At 38.6% G+C, this 17,599-nt stretch overlaps 2 protein-coding genes and 1 pseudogene across 2 annotated transcripts; 2 read left to right on the top strand and 1 right to left on the bottom strand.

Moving 5' to 3' along the window:
* Positions 1 to 3,100, top strand: LOC109705491 (annotated as a pseudogene).
* LOC109705489 (nuclear transcription factor Y subunit B-3-like) lies at positions 4,988 to 5,679 on the bottom strand. The gene has a single exon (XM_020226223.1). It carries the CDS (start codon positions 5,650 to 5,652, stop codon positions 5,119 to 5,121), a length of 534 nt encoding a protein of 177 aa, XP_020081812.1. The 5' UTR covers positions 5,653 to 5,679; the 3' UTR covers positions 4,988 to 5,118.
* Positions 11,324 to 17,224, top strand: LOC109705624 (somatic embryogenesis receptor kinase 2-like). Its single transcript, XM_020226375.1, has 11 exons — positions 11,324 to 11,823; positions 12,783 to 12,915; positions 13,002 to 13,073; positions 13,309 to 13,452; positions 13,605 to 13,676; positions 13,772 to 13,843; positions 13,931 to 14,043; positions 14,767 to 14,901; positions 14,993 to 15,334; positions 15,820 to 16,214; positions 16,445 to 17,224. The coding sequence occupies exons 1-11, from the start codon at positions 11,727 to 11,729 to the stop codon at positions 16,757 to 16,759; spliced, it is 1,890 nt and encodes a 629-aa protein (XP_020081964.1). The 5' UTR covers positions 11,324 to 11,726; the 3' UTR covers positions 16,760 to 17,224.

Below are 17,599 nucleotides of genomic sequence, written 5' to 3'. Positions count from 1 at the left end.
GTATTGATAGTCTTCTTCTGCGTTCGATTCAGCCACCAGTTCATAATCCGGCTCTCTGCTGCGGCTGCTGCTGCTGCTGCTGCTTCGTCCTCTTCTTGATCTCCGTTATTTTTCCATCATCATAATTTGCAGTTTCTGATGTGGGAGGTGCGGATTCTTAACGTGAGCCACGTCCCACTCCCGGATGGCGCCCCCGTCCCAAACCCTCCCGGGAACTTAATCAAGCTCTCGCTCTTCGACACCCACTGGCTCGCCTACCCCCCGATCCAGCGCATCCTCATCTACGAGCCCTCCCCCGACCTGCCCCCCTTCCCCGCCCTCCTCCAATCCCTCAAATCCTCCCTCTCCGCCACCCTCCGCCGCTTCCTCCCCCTCGCCGGCAAGCTCGCCTACCTCCCCGCCACCGGCGACGTCGCCGTCGACTGCTCCGCCGCCGCCGTCGCCTTCGTCGAGGCCGAGGCCGACGGCGGCGACCTCCGCAGCCTCGCCGGCGACGAGGAGCACGACGTCGCGGCGTTCCGGGGACTGGTGCCGGAGCTCGGCGCGGATGAGATGCCGGCGCCGGTGCTGTCCGTGCAGGCCGACGTTCGACCGGGCGGCGATCGGGCATCCGAGGGCCGACGAGGTCGCGCGGGCGTTGGCGCGGCGGTTCACGCCGGATCTTCCCAAGGTACGTTTGCGCGCATGCTCAGTTCGCGTTCGATATTGACAGCTTTTTGCGCTTCCAATTTTATCTTCCTGCTTACTGCTTCGTTTGGGCCGACGCGGATTTACCTTAAAAGAGTTAGTTTTTGTACGTCAGAGTCAGACATGTTGTAGACTCGTAGTATACAGTTAAATGGACACAAATTGAATGAATACCATTTCCAAACTAGGTTCGAAGATGATACGGATCGGTGGATGCCATCGCACGCATAGAAACACAAAAAAAAAAAGAAAATATGCATTCTGATTTTTTAGAGAGAGAACAAAAAAGTATACTTAGAGAAATAAAGGGCTTGGTGCCCTTCCGCATCGATTTTTTTTTTCAATTTATCTAGTCTAATTTGGAAATGATGTCTATATAATTTTTGTCTAAGTTAAATCATGCCATATTTTCATAATTTTTTTATTTTGCAGCAGTTTTCAATAATTTTGTACTATTCAAATGCACGGGTTATTGGTAAGACACCAGACATATATATATATATATTACCATTAATTTGCAACAATATTTACTCAACTATTCTCATGCAAGCAAGCACAAACACAAACACAAATTATAGTTTCAGATAGATCGCGAGTACTTATTAATTATCAAATACAAAAAAACTTTTCAAATATATATATATATATATATATATATATATATATATATATATATATATATAAACCATTGCTGAAAACGGTCTAAATCATAACTCACTCTCTTGAATTAAGAGGCATTTGCTTGTGCGCATTCCATCTTTTCTTGTTATTTGCACTGCTTCTTGTCATTCATAATTACTCCTCTTTTTCTTTTTTTTTTTGCCTCCTTTCCTTATGTTTGGGAAAAATTTTAGAATGCAACGAGTATATTGATAACGTGGCGTAGAAAATCAATAATGTCCTATCGTAATTATAAAAAAAATATTTTTATTTTATTTTTGTTTGAAAAGAATAAATATGATTAACTTGTTATTAATGACGTGGTGCAAGCGTGACAGTGTAGAATTCCTCCATGTTTGGACAAAACATCTTTTTGAATCGGGCGCCGTGCAGCTTATTAACTTTTTAATATATAAAATTTAATCTAATTAAATAACAAATAAATATGGTATCAAACAAGAACTCACAATTAGGACGCATTTACTCTTGTCTAATCCTTATCCTTTGCAAGAAAAGAAGACAATAGAACCTGCAAAGTTTTGTACCTTTTCTATTCAGTCACGTGACTCTGTCAAAGTCTTTTCTGTATTTAGGTGGTTACTAAAAAATATATTATATTAAAATAATATTTTTGTAATTTTAAGTGGCTAGAGAATACTTATTAATTTTTTTGATAGCTTAAATTGAGAATACTTATTAATTTTTTTGATAGCTTAAATGAACATATTTGATGTGTCTTAATAATTTAACATATGTTTTAAAATAATTAATGTGAGATTAAATGATTTATTCGATTTTTCTTTAACAATCGTTGTGGCATTTCGTTTCACATTTGTAATCAGTGATTAAAGGGATTCTAACATTCCCTATTTCATTCGCTGCAAAAAAATTAATAAACAGTTGCGCTTTGTTGGGTACTCTTTTGAAGGCCGCCTGAAGCTAACGCGGCGAACCTTCGTGGTGAGCCCGGAGCGCATCGAGTGGCTGAAGCAGCGAATCGCGCAAAGCCACATGGCGCCGCAGCAGCCCCCCTCGACGTTCGTGGCGGTCACGGCCCTGGCGTGGACCGCCTTCGTCCGGTCCAAGTCGCTGGACCGGGCCGGCGGCGACACCCACCTTTGCTTCATCGTGGACATCCGGACCCGGCTCGATCCTCCGGTCGACGAGGGGTATTTCGGTAACTTGATCAAGGGCTCGTACGCCACGGCGCCAGCTGGCGAGTTCGCCGGCCCCGACGCGCTCCCCCGCGCCTCCTCGGCGATCCAAGCGGCGATCCGCGAGGCGCTGGACGACCCGATGGCCGGGGTCGAGAGCTGGATGGACCGGGTCTTGGCGCTCCCGCTGGACCGAGCCGCCAGCGTGTCGGCGTCGCCCCGGTTCAGGGTGTACGAGACCGATTTCGGGTGGGGTAAGCCGAGCCGGGTCGAGCTGGTGTCCATGCACCACGACGGGGAGAACGTGCTGGGCCGGGCCCGGGACGGTGGGGTCCAAGTGTCGGTGTCGCTGAGCCCGGACCACATCGACGCGTTTAAGGCTCACTTTTTCAACGAGGCAGACCAGGCCCTTGTTGATTAATTAACTATTGCGGGCGCATTTGTTATGCGATATCAATAAAATTGTATTACGGATGTGGCATTTATGTTCTTTAGTTTTGAATTCCATTTCGAGCTGTTTGATTGTTGATAATTTACGTGAACCTTTAATTAGTTTGTGTGCGTCCGCCCCATTATGATATTTTATTTTATGCTTTCAATTTCTGACCCGTCAACGGGGGATAGTTAGTCCAGCTTTTGGTGGAATCCATCCTCTCTCTCTATATATATATATATATATATATATATATATATATATATATATATATATAGNACGTTGAGCATATATGTACATATTTTACTCGTATCCGTACAAAAAAAAAAAAAAAAAAAACGTCTCTTTACAATTTGGAGTGACGTTTTTATCGAACATCCTTAACATTGATAGTAGGTTCACAACTTTTGAGGAAAAAAAAACTCAAATTTAATAAAAAATTTTTAAAATATAATTTTTTTATCTCACTTTAATTTCTGTACGAAAAAAATACTCTCTCTCTTTTCGTCCTATGATAATCATAACAAATAATAAATATCTTTACTTAAATTGATTTTATACTTTGTTTCTAAACTTTGAAATCCATGGTTGGTAGTTTAGAATAGGTTGGACTCGATCTTTGTTTGCCACGTTTACTATTTTAAAATTGAGAACCTAACTGTACAACATTCTAATAATGTCAGGTTTTTATCAATATCTACGACGTAACAAAAAAAAAAAAAAAAAAAAACTCTCTCCCTATCCATCGTGCGATAAACACTCTAGAGCAAACAAAATAACACCTCCGAACAGAAGTCGAGACCTCTCACAGCCTAGTTGATCCTAAGTTTGAACCCTGTATCCATGGTTGGTGGTTCAGGAAACGGTGAACGAGATCCTGCCAATCTACGATGTAACAAGAATATATATATATATATATATATATATATATATATATATATATATATATATATAAGTGATGGCACCACACATTAGACGTGCAATGTGGAGTTTGTAAAACCACACTGCCTAAGTGGGCGGACCCACCCGGTCTGATTTTTGTGAACAGGGTTGCTCCCGGCCCCACATATTGGGCTGGGCCAGGCCTCAAGACAGAGGCTGCGAAAAAAATACTTTAGGTCAAATCTCCATATATTAAAATTTAATGTTTATAGCTTAATATAGAATAATAAAGATGTACTTCTCAACTTGTTTTACCCCAATTCCTTCTAGCACAACAACTTTAAAAGATTTTTCTTTAAAAAGCACAATTCCTTTTGTTTTGTTTTGGTTTTTATTTTTATTTTTTTGGGGTGCAAAGGCTTAGGAAATTATAGTCTTTTGGAAGGTTTTCCTAATTTATATTCTTGTTGCTTTGCATCTCAGGCTTGTAATAATGTGTAACAACTGTAGCTTCTTTTTCAAAGATGCCCTCATATGTATTGGGACACTTTATCCTTTTCAGACTCCCCTTTGGTATCCAACTGTAGCTCCTCTGTGTCCTGGGAAATTCTTTTGTCTTTGCCATAGCATTTGAAATGCAAGCAACAAACAGGATCTTTCAAAAAAGTTGATGTTAATTAGGGTTAATGCATGGATTAATTGCTATGTAATTAATGTTGTGTCCACCACACCACATGCTCTTAATTTGCTTATACGGTATACTAGCTCAGATGAAAAAGTTACACATTTAACCACATCATAGATTCTGATAATCAAGCACCCCTCTACCGCAACTAACAATATAAATATCATTTCTACTGACATGCACTAATGTAGTACAAAAAACATAGAAATTGATTGAAAAACTAATTAATTTTCGTCACCCAGCTTGCCTAGCGCAAGTGGCAAAAGGCTACATAGTTAGCATTCGAGTTTTCAAGTTCAAAATTAGTTGCTTCACATTTTCAACTGATTTTATTTATAAAATGAATGAAGCGAATAGCGTACTCATTTTCTCTCTGAAAAAAAAAACAACTAATTTTCTTCTAACAAAGGTGCCATCCATGCACTCTCCAGCACTTAATTTCTCTCACTCGCAGGATCACAACCGTTAGTGATAACAACACATATATATAGTCTCAAAACTCTTACTAAATTAATAGTGAAGGAAACAATACAATACAAAACAAAACAACAAAGTAACAAATTAAAATGTCTGCGTACGTGCATGGCGTAATACTAATACCCAGCTTTAATTTATAGCTACTGCCATTGAATTCCACGGATAGTATTGCTCCCTTGATCTCCCCCTCCATTTTGCACCCTACCCATCTCATGATAAACCCCGACGGAGGGGTTCGAACCCGCCACCGGGGCCGGCCCGGTCGCGTAAAACCCGGCGCCGTTGAACCCCGAGACCATCATAGCGACGTGATCACTGCTACCGACGGCGTGGTTGAAGTCAGGGTTCATACGGCCTCCTCCGCTGCTTCCGCTGCCGCAGCCGCCGTCTTCGGCGGGGGACTGGTCGCCCTGCCACGCGACGGCGCCGTTCTTCTCGCCCTCCGTCTCGCGGTACCTGTTGAGGTAAGTCTTGAGCGGGCCGACGTAGTTCTCGAAGCCGAGCGTGGTCATGGCCCAGAGGAGGTCGTCGCCGTTGATCGTCTTCCGCTTCTCGCGCTGGCACTTGTCGGAGGCCTCCCCGGTCACGAAGCTGATGAACTCCGACACGCACTCCTGCACCGTCTCTTTGGCTTCCTTCGATATCTTCGCGTTCGCGGGGAGCGACCGCTTCATGATGCGGCTCACGTTCGCGATCGGCAAGGGTCGAATTAATTAAACTGCAGTTGTTGAAGAGAGTAAAGAGCGGAGGAGCGGTGGAGAGGCGGTTCTTGATGTGGACGTAAAGCTTTTTTAAGNGGAGGGGGGGCTACCAATGGGGCTGAGGTGGTGGCGATGGTAGCTTCTTCTACTCTTCATATCGGTGATGAGAGTGTAGAGGGGTTGGTTTGCAAGAGAAAGGGAATGGGATGGAGGGTGCCGTTTTAAAGACAGTAGGAAAGGGTCGAATTAATTAAACTGCAGTTGTTGAAGAGAGTAAAGAGCGGAGGAGCGGTGGAGAGGCGGTTCTTGATGTGGACGTAAAGCTTTTTTAAGCGCTGATGCACATTATGGCTAGCCTGTTTGGTGGTCCATGTACTTCAAAAATATATTCTAAAAGTTCATTAATTAACAACTAGTTTTACTTTTATATGACACTTAATTAGTCATCAATGTAGTGTTTGTTTTCAAATTTTAAATTGTCCAAAGCACAAGAGCAACACGTAAATAATGTTTACATTTGTACGGCGATTACGAATGTATCAGCTAATTAGTTTATCGTGGAATCACATAAAATTGTGGGCGTTGTGGCGGTGTTTGCGGAATCTTGATGTATGGTGCCCCGTACGTCGCAGCGTTCTTTTTCTGATGATGATAACACAAGACTAAGTTGAATGTGAGCGAGCCATTATTGGCACTGTACTCGTGACTTTTGATTTGATTCTCAATCATGAGAACAACTTGTATCGTCGAGAACTTTTGTGCTTTTCCTTTTTTTGCTTCTAGAATTAACGAGTGCATGCCCAGCTAATTGGGTTAATTATGCCCCTATTTTTTATATAAACATACAAGAAAAAAAAAAATGAGATCATTAACTTTTTCATTAAAATCTCTTAATGCCTTCTTCGTAGCTTTAGAAAAAGGTTTATGTTAAAATATTTTCCGAGCTTAGATGCTAAACGCTCTGCAACTTTTTTTTTACCATACGGTTACTTTTAACTACATCCGAAATGGTTAAAAAAAAGTACTTTCTGTTGGAATGGTATCAAAATCCACTAAATATGCATTATAAAATGATGTTTAAAATTTAAAATCTATAAGGATTATTAATATTTAACTCATCAGCAAAGCTATCTTGTGTATTTCAAAAAAACAATGCTATCCATATCTTTTTAGATTAGATATAAAATTTACGTCCTATTCATCATAAGGCCTGTACTTTTTTTCATTTCTTTTTTTTTTAACTGAAATCTATTTACACTTTTATACATTCTAAAATTAGCAAAGTATAATCTATATATAAATATATAGAGATATATAGATGTATATGTAGATATACAATAGCATTTTTAATTTCAAAAAAAGGTAAGAAAAGGAGGGTATGAGATGCTTCTTTATCTTTTTGTTTTTTAATATATTTTTATTTTGACTTGTTAGGCTTCGAGTGCCTCGGGATGATTCTTTCCATCACATCAAGTTAAATAAAGAAGAATATAAGGACAATGGATGCAAAGCCACGCAGTTTGCTCACCTGCACCACTTCATCATTAGTCCAAACATCACGGAAATTTAATTGGAGAAAATCCCTACATTTGTTTATATTATTTACAACTAAGAAGGTTGATGTCCCAAAGACAAGTGTCACCTTTTGGGAAGTTGTGTTTATTAAGCATAAGCACAAGTGCATTGCTTTGGGTTTTTTGTTTATATTGTAATTGGTTTGAGTGTTTCAAAAGGTTCCACCTTAATGGTTTACTAATACTAATATATAGTGATAAATATATATAAACTATCAATAGTATCAAGCTATTGGTGCTATTAATTTTTTAGCCCTTGGATTGAGAAATGTATAGTTATGATGATATGGGCCTCTTAGGGTTGAATAAGTGGTTGGTTGAATAGTATAATCTAACGGATAAAAATAATCAAAGAATTAAATCTAACGATGGAAAATTCGATAGCACCAAATTCTTGGTGCTACCGATAGTAACCCTGCCGGACTCGTATTTTTAGATGGTAAGTACTAATCAATCAAATACATACAAATTATAACGCCACATATACCGATAGATCAATAACTTATATTAATAATAATGTAGAGTATATAAAGTAATTTTTTTTAAAAGGCAAAAATATATCCCGGAAGACCACAAAAAATAGAAAGGAGATATGTTACGTATATTATAGAATGTTATTTTTTTAGACAGATGTTTGGTTCGAAGTCGGAGTTGGAATCGAAAACAGAATCAAAATAAGCTGGAATTGGAATCGGAATGACTCATTACCTAATTTTGTTTGATTTATCACCTGAATCGGAATCGAAATAAATCATTCTCATTATCGGTGTTTGGTTCAGGTGGATATGAAAAACGTAATCAAATTAATATACTAACATTATCTTTACAATATATTAATTTAAATTTAAATTAAATATTAAATATTAAAATTTACATCAAAATTTTGAAATAATGTCAAAATTTTAAATCTATTTTTTTTAAAAAATTAAACTTTGAAGTTGAGTGGATAATTCAAAATATGAAACTAAATTTTGATTTATTCAAATTCAAACTTAAAATTACAATTTAAATTTTAATTTGAATCCATAAATTTAATTTAAGTTTGAAATAGAATTTGAATAAAACTTTATATAAATTAAAATTTAATTTAAATTCAAATTCATAAGTTAAATTCGAAATACTTGATTAAATTTTATTTTTTAATTTAAGTTCAAATTAAAATTGAAAATTATATATTTAATTTTTAAATTTTAACTCATATTTTAATTAAAAAAGTTGAAAAAATAAATTTAATCCGAATAAATATCCTCCGTCCGGATTCAACTTCCAATCCAACCTCCTAAGCCGAAAAAAGAGGAGATTGAGGGATTCCCATTCCACTCGGGAATCGGAATCGGAATGGGACTGCCGCATAACAAACACACACAAACGGATTCACTCATTCCGATTCCAGAGTGAAAATAAAGCGAACCAAACACGCCATGTGTTGGCATATATAATATTGAATACTATGTAATCGGTTGATAAATACCTGCAATTTAAAATACCATGAAAAATTATCTAATCTAATATCTAAATAATTCGCAGAAGACTCTGAACCCAATGCTATTCCCAAATAGAAATGTATATAGAACAGTAGAATTCAATCTTATTGAAGTAGAGCTAATCATATATTTTTTTTTCTAGAGCTAAATTGCTTCTTTAATTAGTAAAGATATATATGCGGAGAATCATACTTTCGGTCTCTTAATTGATGATTTTGAATGCTAATCAACTGCATTAGACAATGACGATAAATTAACTGAAAGTTTTTAGGTTGGAGTGCGTACACAGTTTTGACTGAAAGCCAAAGGAGACCTTCATATTTTGAGAAAAGTATCTGTGCTTAAAGCGTGGAAGAGCTAAATCAAGCAAATATGGAATAAAGACAACAAATGTGGAACCAAACGAAAACATCAGTAGCTTAGGACATAGCAAGATTCGGTCCCTGGACCATAAATAATTAGACACTTTTTTTTTTTTTTTCTTTTGAGAGATAGGTAGCATGTTACCCGCTTTATTTATTTCATTTAGAAATAAACTTAGCTAAAAATGTGAATCAACTAGGATTCGAACTTGGGTCTCGGGTACCAACCATCAAATCCTTTATCACTTGCTCTAGAGACAGTCGGTATAAATAATTAGACACTTCACGCAACTTTTTGCACCTTTTGGGTCACTCTGCATGGTGATAGAAAACAACTGCTACAAGAAAGGAGTCTAATGAAAGTAAAACTCGCACAAAAGATCAAAGCATTAGACATTTTGCAAACTTAAAAAAATTTAAGCTCTTGGACTTATTTATTTGGTTAGTATATTTTCCAAGAAACTACAACATACATCGGATTAGAAAAAAGTGGCCACCGTTAATATTACTTAAGTAATCCATCAACCGGCCCATGCATTTTTATACGAAATTTGACATGGTATCGTTACGAAAGAAATTTTATTAGTAGAATTATTATACAATTATGTGGCATTCCATCTTCGAGAAAGTAACGTTCTCCATTATTTAATCTAGTGGGGTTTTAGCTCATTGATTTATTTCGGTGGCTCTTGGAAGAGGCTTTGACTAAGAAAGAGATAGATTAAGTTCGAAATATTTGCATCACTATTTATTTATTTGTTATTATAATTTTTTTAGTCACATGTTGCTGTCATTAAGGCATGATTAGTCTCTGCTTTAGAGTTTGAATTAGTATTGACAATAATAGTAATGACACAGAGAAAAAAAGAAGTGTTTAGACGGCCTAAGAAGGCATCAAGTGTATCTTATCTTTGTCTTCGTATGAAATTAGAGACTAGAAATTTTGTACTAATTGATCAGTTAAGGCGGCAAGAAAATTGAGGGCAGGTTTGGGATTAAGACAGGAAGACTATATCGCTCAACAAAATCAGAAAAGAGAGGCATTTTTGTTCTGAAGTCACACCAAATGAAAAACTTTATGTGCTATACGATGCAGTATGCTATATCGTTCCACTCGGTAGGGGGAACATAGTTCTTATGTGCTCGCCATGTGAGCCAAAATTAGTAAATCAGGACTATCACGATTCAAATCTATGGAACTATTACTAAATTTAACTGTTTAGCAAGACGAATAGGCTCGCTGAATTTGTGATAGCTGTTGGTAGGGGGGAGCTCATATTGTAGAAGACTCTTTAAGTCTCCTCCTCCCATCGAACAGAGGTTCGCCAATTCGGCTCACCAAATTGGCCATAAAAAAAAGTGTTAGCCCTATCTCTCTTGGTTCCATATTTGTTCTTAAACTCAGATCGAGCTCACTATTGACTTGGACCGAGCTCAACCCATAGTCCTCAATATGGAACTGAATTAGACTAGGCCCATAAAACATTGGTCCATGCCCTGGAAGGAACATACAGTGAGCATCAAAGCTTTAAGCCCATTACACCATAACAACATGCCCACAATAGATTCTGGGCCTTCATTCGTCGGTGTGTTCTGTCACATATCATATTATCATCTACATCACTATATCTCAATATCAACGTTGATAAGTAATCATCTTAAAAAAATTTAAATTACAAATTTGGATTTAAATTTTTTTTTAATTCTTAGATGTTTAAAACGTGAACAATTAATATATTTTTTGGTTAAATAAAAATCTAAATCTGAACTATTCCGCAGAACGAATTAATGTTTCAATTAAACCTCACATGATGGGACGATTTGTAATTAGACCTAATTTGATATAGATTTTTTTAATTAATATTTTCTTTCATCCCCTTTATCCTCCGTCGCCGTCATTTTATACTATCCGAAAAAGAAGATATTTGGGAACTTTTGACCGAATCTGACGTGGACGGTGGCCCTGGACAAGCGACCGTTGACCGCAGCGGTGGGGCTCTTTAGGTGGTTTTGGACCGAACAGCGTACAGCGTTGCTCATCCACAAAGAACAGCGGGGCCCAACCCGACGATCGACAGCGCTTTGAGATCCGCGCTGTACGGTGTTCGTCACCCGGATCCGTTTGCTCCTAGCAGCGAGCAAGCGGGCAGCGGGCAGCGGGCAGAGCCCATCACGGGCAGCCCCGGCACTCTCTGCACGCGAAATGCCAAACCCTTCTCCTCAGTCACTCCCCGCACTGAGAAAGCCGAACAAAAAGAAATATCCCGCTATTTTTCCGAAGAAGATAATAAAGAAATAAATTAGACGTATTCTTTGGAAAAAGGGAGAAAAAAGTAGAAGCGGGGGGGAGAGAGAGAGAGAGAGAGAGAGAGAGAGAGAGAGAGAGGAGGGCGTGGTGAAAAGAAGGGGATAAAGGTTTGCTCGAATCTTCGTCGGATCGCTTTCGAATCTCTGATCCCTTTTCATCGTGCGGTGCTCGGCGTGGGGGGATTTGGGGGCGAATCGGACGTGATGAAAATGGTGGTGGATCCGAGGATTTCTTAGGGGTTTGGGGTCGATTTAGGGTTTGAGCGGCGGAGCATGGCGGCGGATCTAGCGGAGTAGCGGCGGAGCTCGCGGCGGCGGCAATGGCAATGGCTGCGGCGAGGGAGGCGGCGGCGGCGTGGTTTCTGTGGCTAATCTTGGTGTTCCACCCCCTTGCCAGGGTTCGTGCGAACATGGAAGGTTTGATTGCGTGCTAGTGTTTGGATTTTAGCTGATATTGTGTAATTTTTTTGGTTTATTGTGTTTGATTTCGAAGGCGAGCGACGAGGTTGGAGTTTAGGGTTCGAAATGCGCTTGTCGAATTGGTAGGTTTCGTGGAGTATTTACCACGGCAGGTTTAGTAGATCCCTTCGTCCTCAGTTACTAGATCGATTAGTGGAAAATTTGGACAAAATTTTGCTTCTTTGCGTAATTTATGGTTTAGTTGGGTGATGAGGTGTTCGGACTTTGAAAAGCTCAGCGCTCAGCTACGTACTATGAATAGAAGTTCAACTAGATTTATTTTGTTTAAACGAGGATATATTGGTACACAAATAGTACTAGCTATTTGATGGTTCTGCTGTATCTGGGAACTCTAACTTTTGAGTACTTACTATAGTTGGGGTTTTAGTATGTTCGTTCAGATAATTTAGTCTTATGATAATACTGATAGTATTAAAATCTGGTTTTCTCTTATAAGTTACTGAACTTTGGACTGTGGGCAGGCTGCTGAAGTGATATATATAACATGTAGTGAACTTTTGAAATCTCAATTACACCAAGGAAGTGACTTTTTACTCTACCCAAGTATGGACTGTGGATATGAGCCTTCTGACACACAAGAAGTAATATTAGAGGATTTCCTATCAAGATTATGGCATTATTTTACCTTTAGCTGGAGTTATTCGTGAGAGAATCCGTAAATCTGACTTACATTGTTGGAATATTCTTGATGTTATGATTACACTTTGTATTACTCAATTATTTTCTGGTCATTTCAATATTTGATGTTTGTATCATTTTAAGAATAATGCCAAGAAATGAACTGAAGCTTTTCCTTGACTTGCCTTTTCTACTGAGTTTATCTGCTTACTTTGTGTTTTAATTAGTTCCTGATGCTTATGTGATTCCTGATAGCAACATCATTCTTCCATCTATAGGTGATGCTTTGCATAGCTTACGGACCAACTTGAATGATCCCAACAATGTGCTGCAAAGTTGGGATCCAACGCTCGTTAATCCGTGCACATGGTTCCATGTTACATGTAACAATGATAATAGTGTCATCAGAGTGTAAGTAGGTGTATTTTGCTCTTTATATAGTATATAACAATTTATTTTTTAGCCTATCTGAGCAGCTCTTGTTTTATTTATTTCAGCGATCTTGGAAATGCAGCACTGTCTGGTACGTTGGTTCCGCAGCTTGGTGAGCTGAAAAATCTGCAATACCTGTGAGTTCCGTATATCATGCTAATGTTGACAGTATTTCAGTGGTTGTTTTGCAAAATTTTGGAACTTCATACATCGTACATGCTTAGGTTCTTCCGAACTTCAATGAAATTTACCCTCAGCTAATTGCGTGTAATCTGTCGGTGCATATCAGTTTGGGAGTGGGCATTTTTCCACTACATCTTTCTTGCATAATACATTCTAAGAAGTATGATGATTTTCATCTTTTGCTGTCAGGGAACTTTACAGTAATAACATAAGCGGTATAATACCTAGTGAACTTGGAAACCTTACAAACTTGGTGAGCTTGGACCTGTACTTGAACAACTTTACAGGGGAAATACCTGATTCATTGGGAAATCTGTCAAAACTACGCTTCCTGTATGAATACTCATCTTTTCCTCAATTAGAACAATCTTCTTCTGCTTCCCTAACATTGTCTTTAGATGTTTAAAGTAGAATATCTGGTTTGAAGTATATTTCTGGTTTATAACTTAAGCTTCTTCTTTTCTGGATTTTTTATGGAAGGATAGCCGGCTTAACAACAACAGCCTTTCTGGTCCAATACCCAAATCTCTAACCAATATCAGTGCCCTCCAAGTGCTGTAAGTTGTTTTTTTTTTCATTACCTTGTAAAATTATCTGCAATGTTTTCTTCTCCTATACAAGCATTCTTATATATGGTGAGATTGACATACAGGGATTTGTCAAATAACAATTTATCTGGAGAAGTTCCATCCACTGGATCCTTTTCATTATTTACCCCAATCAGGTACCTTCCCTGCTACTTTCTGAAACTTTTGGGTTCTTCATCTTTGCAGGATGATATCTATTGCTTACCATGTGTTTCACTCTGCAGTTTTGCTAACAACCCTCTTTTATGCGGTCCGGGTACCACTAAACCCTGCCCTGGTGCTCCCCCCTTTTCTCCACCTCCTCCATATAATCCTCCAGTACTAGTACAATCACCAGGTATAGTTACTCGTTTAATGTTTAACTTTTTTTTATTGAGAGTTTGTATTAAACATCGACTTGAATGTAATAATGATAATACACATTATAGAAATCGTCCAACTTCTTTAGGATAATCTTATAGAATACAAAATCATATGGTGCCTCTGCTTACCAAAAATAATAGAAGGGAGATTTCTAACACACACATTGTTTACTAATTGAAATTGCCTAGAAAAGGGCTTATAAATGTACTCTAGAAAATGACCTAATTAGTAAACAATGTGTGTGTTAGAAATCGTCCAACTTCTTTAGGATAATCTTATAGAATACAAAATCATATGGTGCCTCTGCTTACCAAAAATAATAGAAGGGAGATTTCTAACACACACATTGTTTACTAATTGAAATTGCCTAGAAAAGGGCTTATAAATGTACTCTAGAAAATGACCTACTCAATATTGTCTCCTTATGACACTCCTTATGCCATGTCAATATATATTTGGAGCACTAGGCCATGTCATTAAGCTTTAACCTAATGTCTTCTACTTGTTGTTGTTTAAATAGAAAAACTATGTTGTCTTTGAGCTCTTCCTTGGTTGTTACTTTTTTTTCTTCAAATAACTGCTACTAGTCTCGCCGATATGAGATTTCGGTATATTGCTGAACCTGCTAGGCAGATAGCCGTACCTTATGCTATTAACTCCTCTTTTTTTTTTTTCACTATTTTTTGTTTTAAAACAGGAAGTAGTGCCTCCAGCACTGGAGCAATCGCTGGGGGAGTTGCTGCAGGTGCTGCGCTTTTATTTGCTGCTCCCGCTATTGGGTTTGCATGGTGGCGCCGCCGCAAGCCACAAGAGCATTTCTTTGATGTACCTGGTTGGTATTACATGGCATGCCATTGTAATACTTATTCAATGCCAATTGTTTGAGTACATATTTATCAAATTTTTTTTTCTTTTATCTGCAGCTGAGGAGGATCCAGAAGTTCATCTTGGCCAGCTCAAAAGATTCTCGCTGCGAGAGCTGCAAGTTGCAACTGACGGCTTCAACAATAAGAATATCCTGGGAAGAGGCGGCTTCGGAAAGGTCTACAAAGGGAGGCTTGCGGATGGATCATTGGTAGCAGTAAAGAGACTAAAAGAAGAACGCACACCTGGTGGGGAGCTTCAGTTCCAGACAGAAGTGGAGATGATCAGTATGGCTGTACACAGAAATCTACTCCGTCTTCGTGGGTTTTGCATGACGCCCACTGAGAGATTGCTTGTCTATCCCTACATGGCTAACGGAAGTGTTGCTTCATGCTTACGAGGTGCTTATCTCTTATCTTCCTATTTTAATTGCTTCCCTGCTCTTATGTTTTCCTATGTAACTATTCCTCTTTTCCTCTTTTATTTGCTCCTAAGAAATCTTATGTGCCCTGTTATAATATTTAACAAACAATATGATAACTTAGTACAAGTTGAGCATTAATAATAAGGCTTCTTTTTGTATAGCATTTTTCTCAAGTTCCGTGCAATTGAAGATACCTAGGAATGGTCTTTATTAATTTTTATTATCATATATTGTTTACCAACTTCGCATTATGGATATCACCGACAGAGAGGTGAAAATAAAGGAGGTGAGTCTGCAAACTGACAACTCACAAGAATAATGTAATCCATCCATCGGTCCTTCAATTGTATAGAACATGAGGAACACAAACAAGTAAACAACAATGCCAGCACACCCTAAATATAAATGTTATTGTTGTGATTACATTCGCATTATCCTCAAGAGTATGGTTCCATTTTGTAGAGCGTCCTCCATCTGAGCCACCGCTTGATTGGCCGACACGAAAACGAATTGCATTGGGATCTGCGAGGGGACTATCCTATTTGCACGACCATTGTGATCCCAAGATTATTCACCGTGATGTGAAAGCTGCAAATATCTTACTGGACGAAGAGTTTGAAGCGGTGGTGGGGGATTTTGGCTTGGCGAAACTTATGGATTACAAGGATACCCATGTAACAACTGCTGTCCGTGGAACGATTGGGCACATTGCTCCAGAGTACCTTTCCACAGGAAAGTCTTCTGAAAAAACTGATGTTTTTGGGTATGGGATCATGCTTTTGGAGCTCATTACTGGACAAAGGGCTTTTGATCTTGCTCGGCTTGCAAACGATGATGATGTCATGTTGCTTGACTGGGTAAGCACTTCTTTACTCTATACACACACATGAAGGCACTAATGCCGCAAAAAAGAGCCAAATCATCAGACTTTTTCAGGCAATTTTCATATTCCCACAGAAACAGTTATGGTCCTATTGCATATCATTATTCTTTGTTTAGATCAAAAATCACCTTTTGATGCGTAGGAAATGCGACCATTGGTGCTTGTTCAATTTGATGAACTTGTATAACTTTCTTCTGCCGGCAGGTAAAAGGTCTTCTGAAGGAGAAGAGACTGGAAATGCTGGTGGACCCAGATCTACAAAACAACTACGTGGAGGCTGAGGTGGAATCACTTATCCAGGTCGCACTGCTTTGCACACAGGGATCTCCAATGGACCGGCCTAAAATGTCGGAAGTGGTGAGAATGCTCGAAGGCGACGGCCTTGCTGAGAGATGGGAGGAATGGCAGAAAGTGGAGGTGGTGCGACAGGAAATTGAGATGGCCCCACACCGCCCTTCTGAGTGGATTGTTGATTCAACTGACAACCTTCATGCTGTTGAACTGTCCGGTCCAAGGTGACAAATCATCATCATGTGTGTTATAAATTATTTTTATCTTCTAATGTTGTGTTCTCGATAAGCCCATTATTTATCCTAGTGAAATTTTTATTGTGCAATTGAATCAGTGGGCCAAAATGTATGATCTGCAGTAATTTATTGATGTCGTGTAATTTTTTCTCGCTTTCTTCTTCCTTTTCTTTTTTTCCCCCCTCATTAACATCTCGTCGTTCGTTATCTTGCTGAAGGCAAATAGCTGGACCGATAATATACTCCCACATTGCAGCAACATATTACTCCCACATTGCAGCATATGTTGCGTCGGTATATGTATCTACACATTTTGTTAGTGCTTGAACATTGAAGACATTTCGTACTCGCATGGGCTTATCTATGGTAGTACTACCAAATCATAATTGGCTTTTTTGTAATAATCAATATAATTTGGTTATACCTGTCGGCAATACCAGCTGTTTTTCTCAATGCATCTGTGAATTATGTTGTATCGTGAGTCTATGGTTAGTTACTTATTACAATTGGTGACTCGAGTGCTATTACTGGTGGTTTTACTGCATGTTCACTGTAACAGTTGCCTGTAAAATCTAACGTTTTGTTCTTGTCGATAAATTCTTCTCTCTCTCTCTCTCTCTCTCTCAATATATATATATATATATATATATATATAAAATAAAAGATATCCTGTTGCACTATTGGATTGCTCACAAAGAAAGTTTTGATTGGTGAAGAGAAACCACAACCTGATGTTACTAATTTGGCTAGAAACGATTGATTCTATTCTATATTAAAATCCACGAAAAAAAAATCTGACTGGGTCCACAATGCTATCCTTTAGATTTCATCC

Source organism: Ananas comosus, linkage group 2 (genome assembly GCF_001540865.1).
Source record: "Ananas comosus cultivar F153 linkage group 2, ASM154086v1, whole genome shotgun sequence".
Taxonomy (NCBI): domain Eukaryota; kingdom Viridiplantae; phylum Streptophyta; class Magnoliopsida; order Poales; family Bromeliaceae; genus Ananas; species Ananas comosus.
The sequence above is the reverse complement of the archived record's forward strand: the minus strand, read 5'-3'. Positions and strand labels throughout refer to the sequence as shown.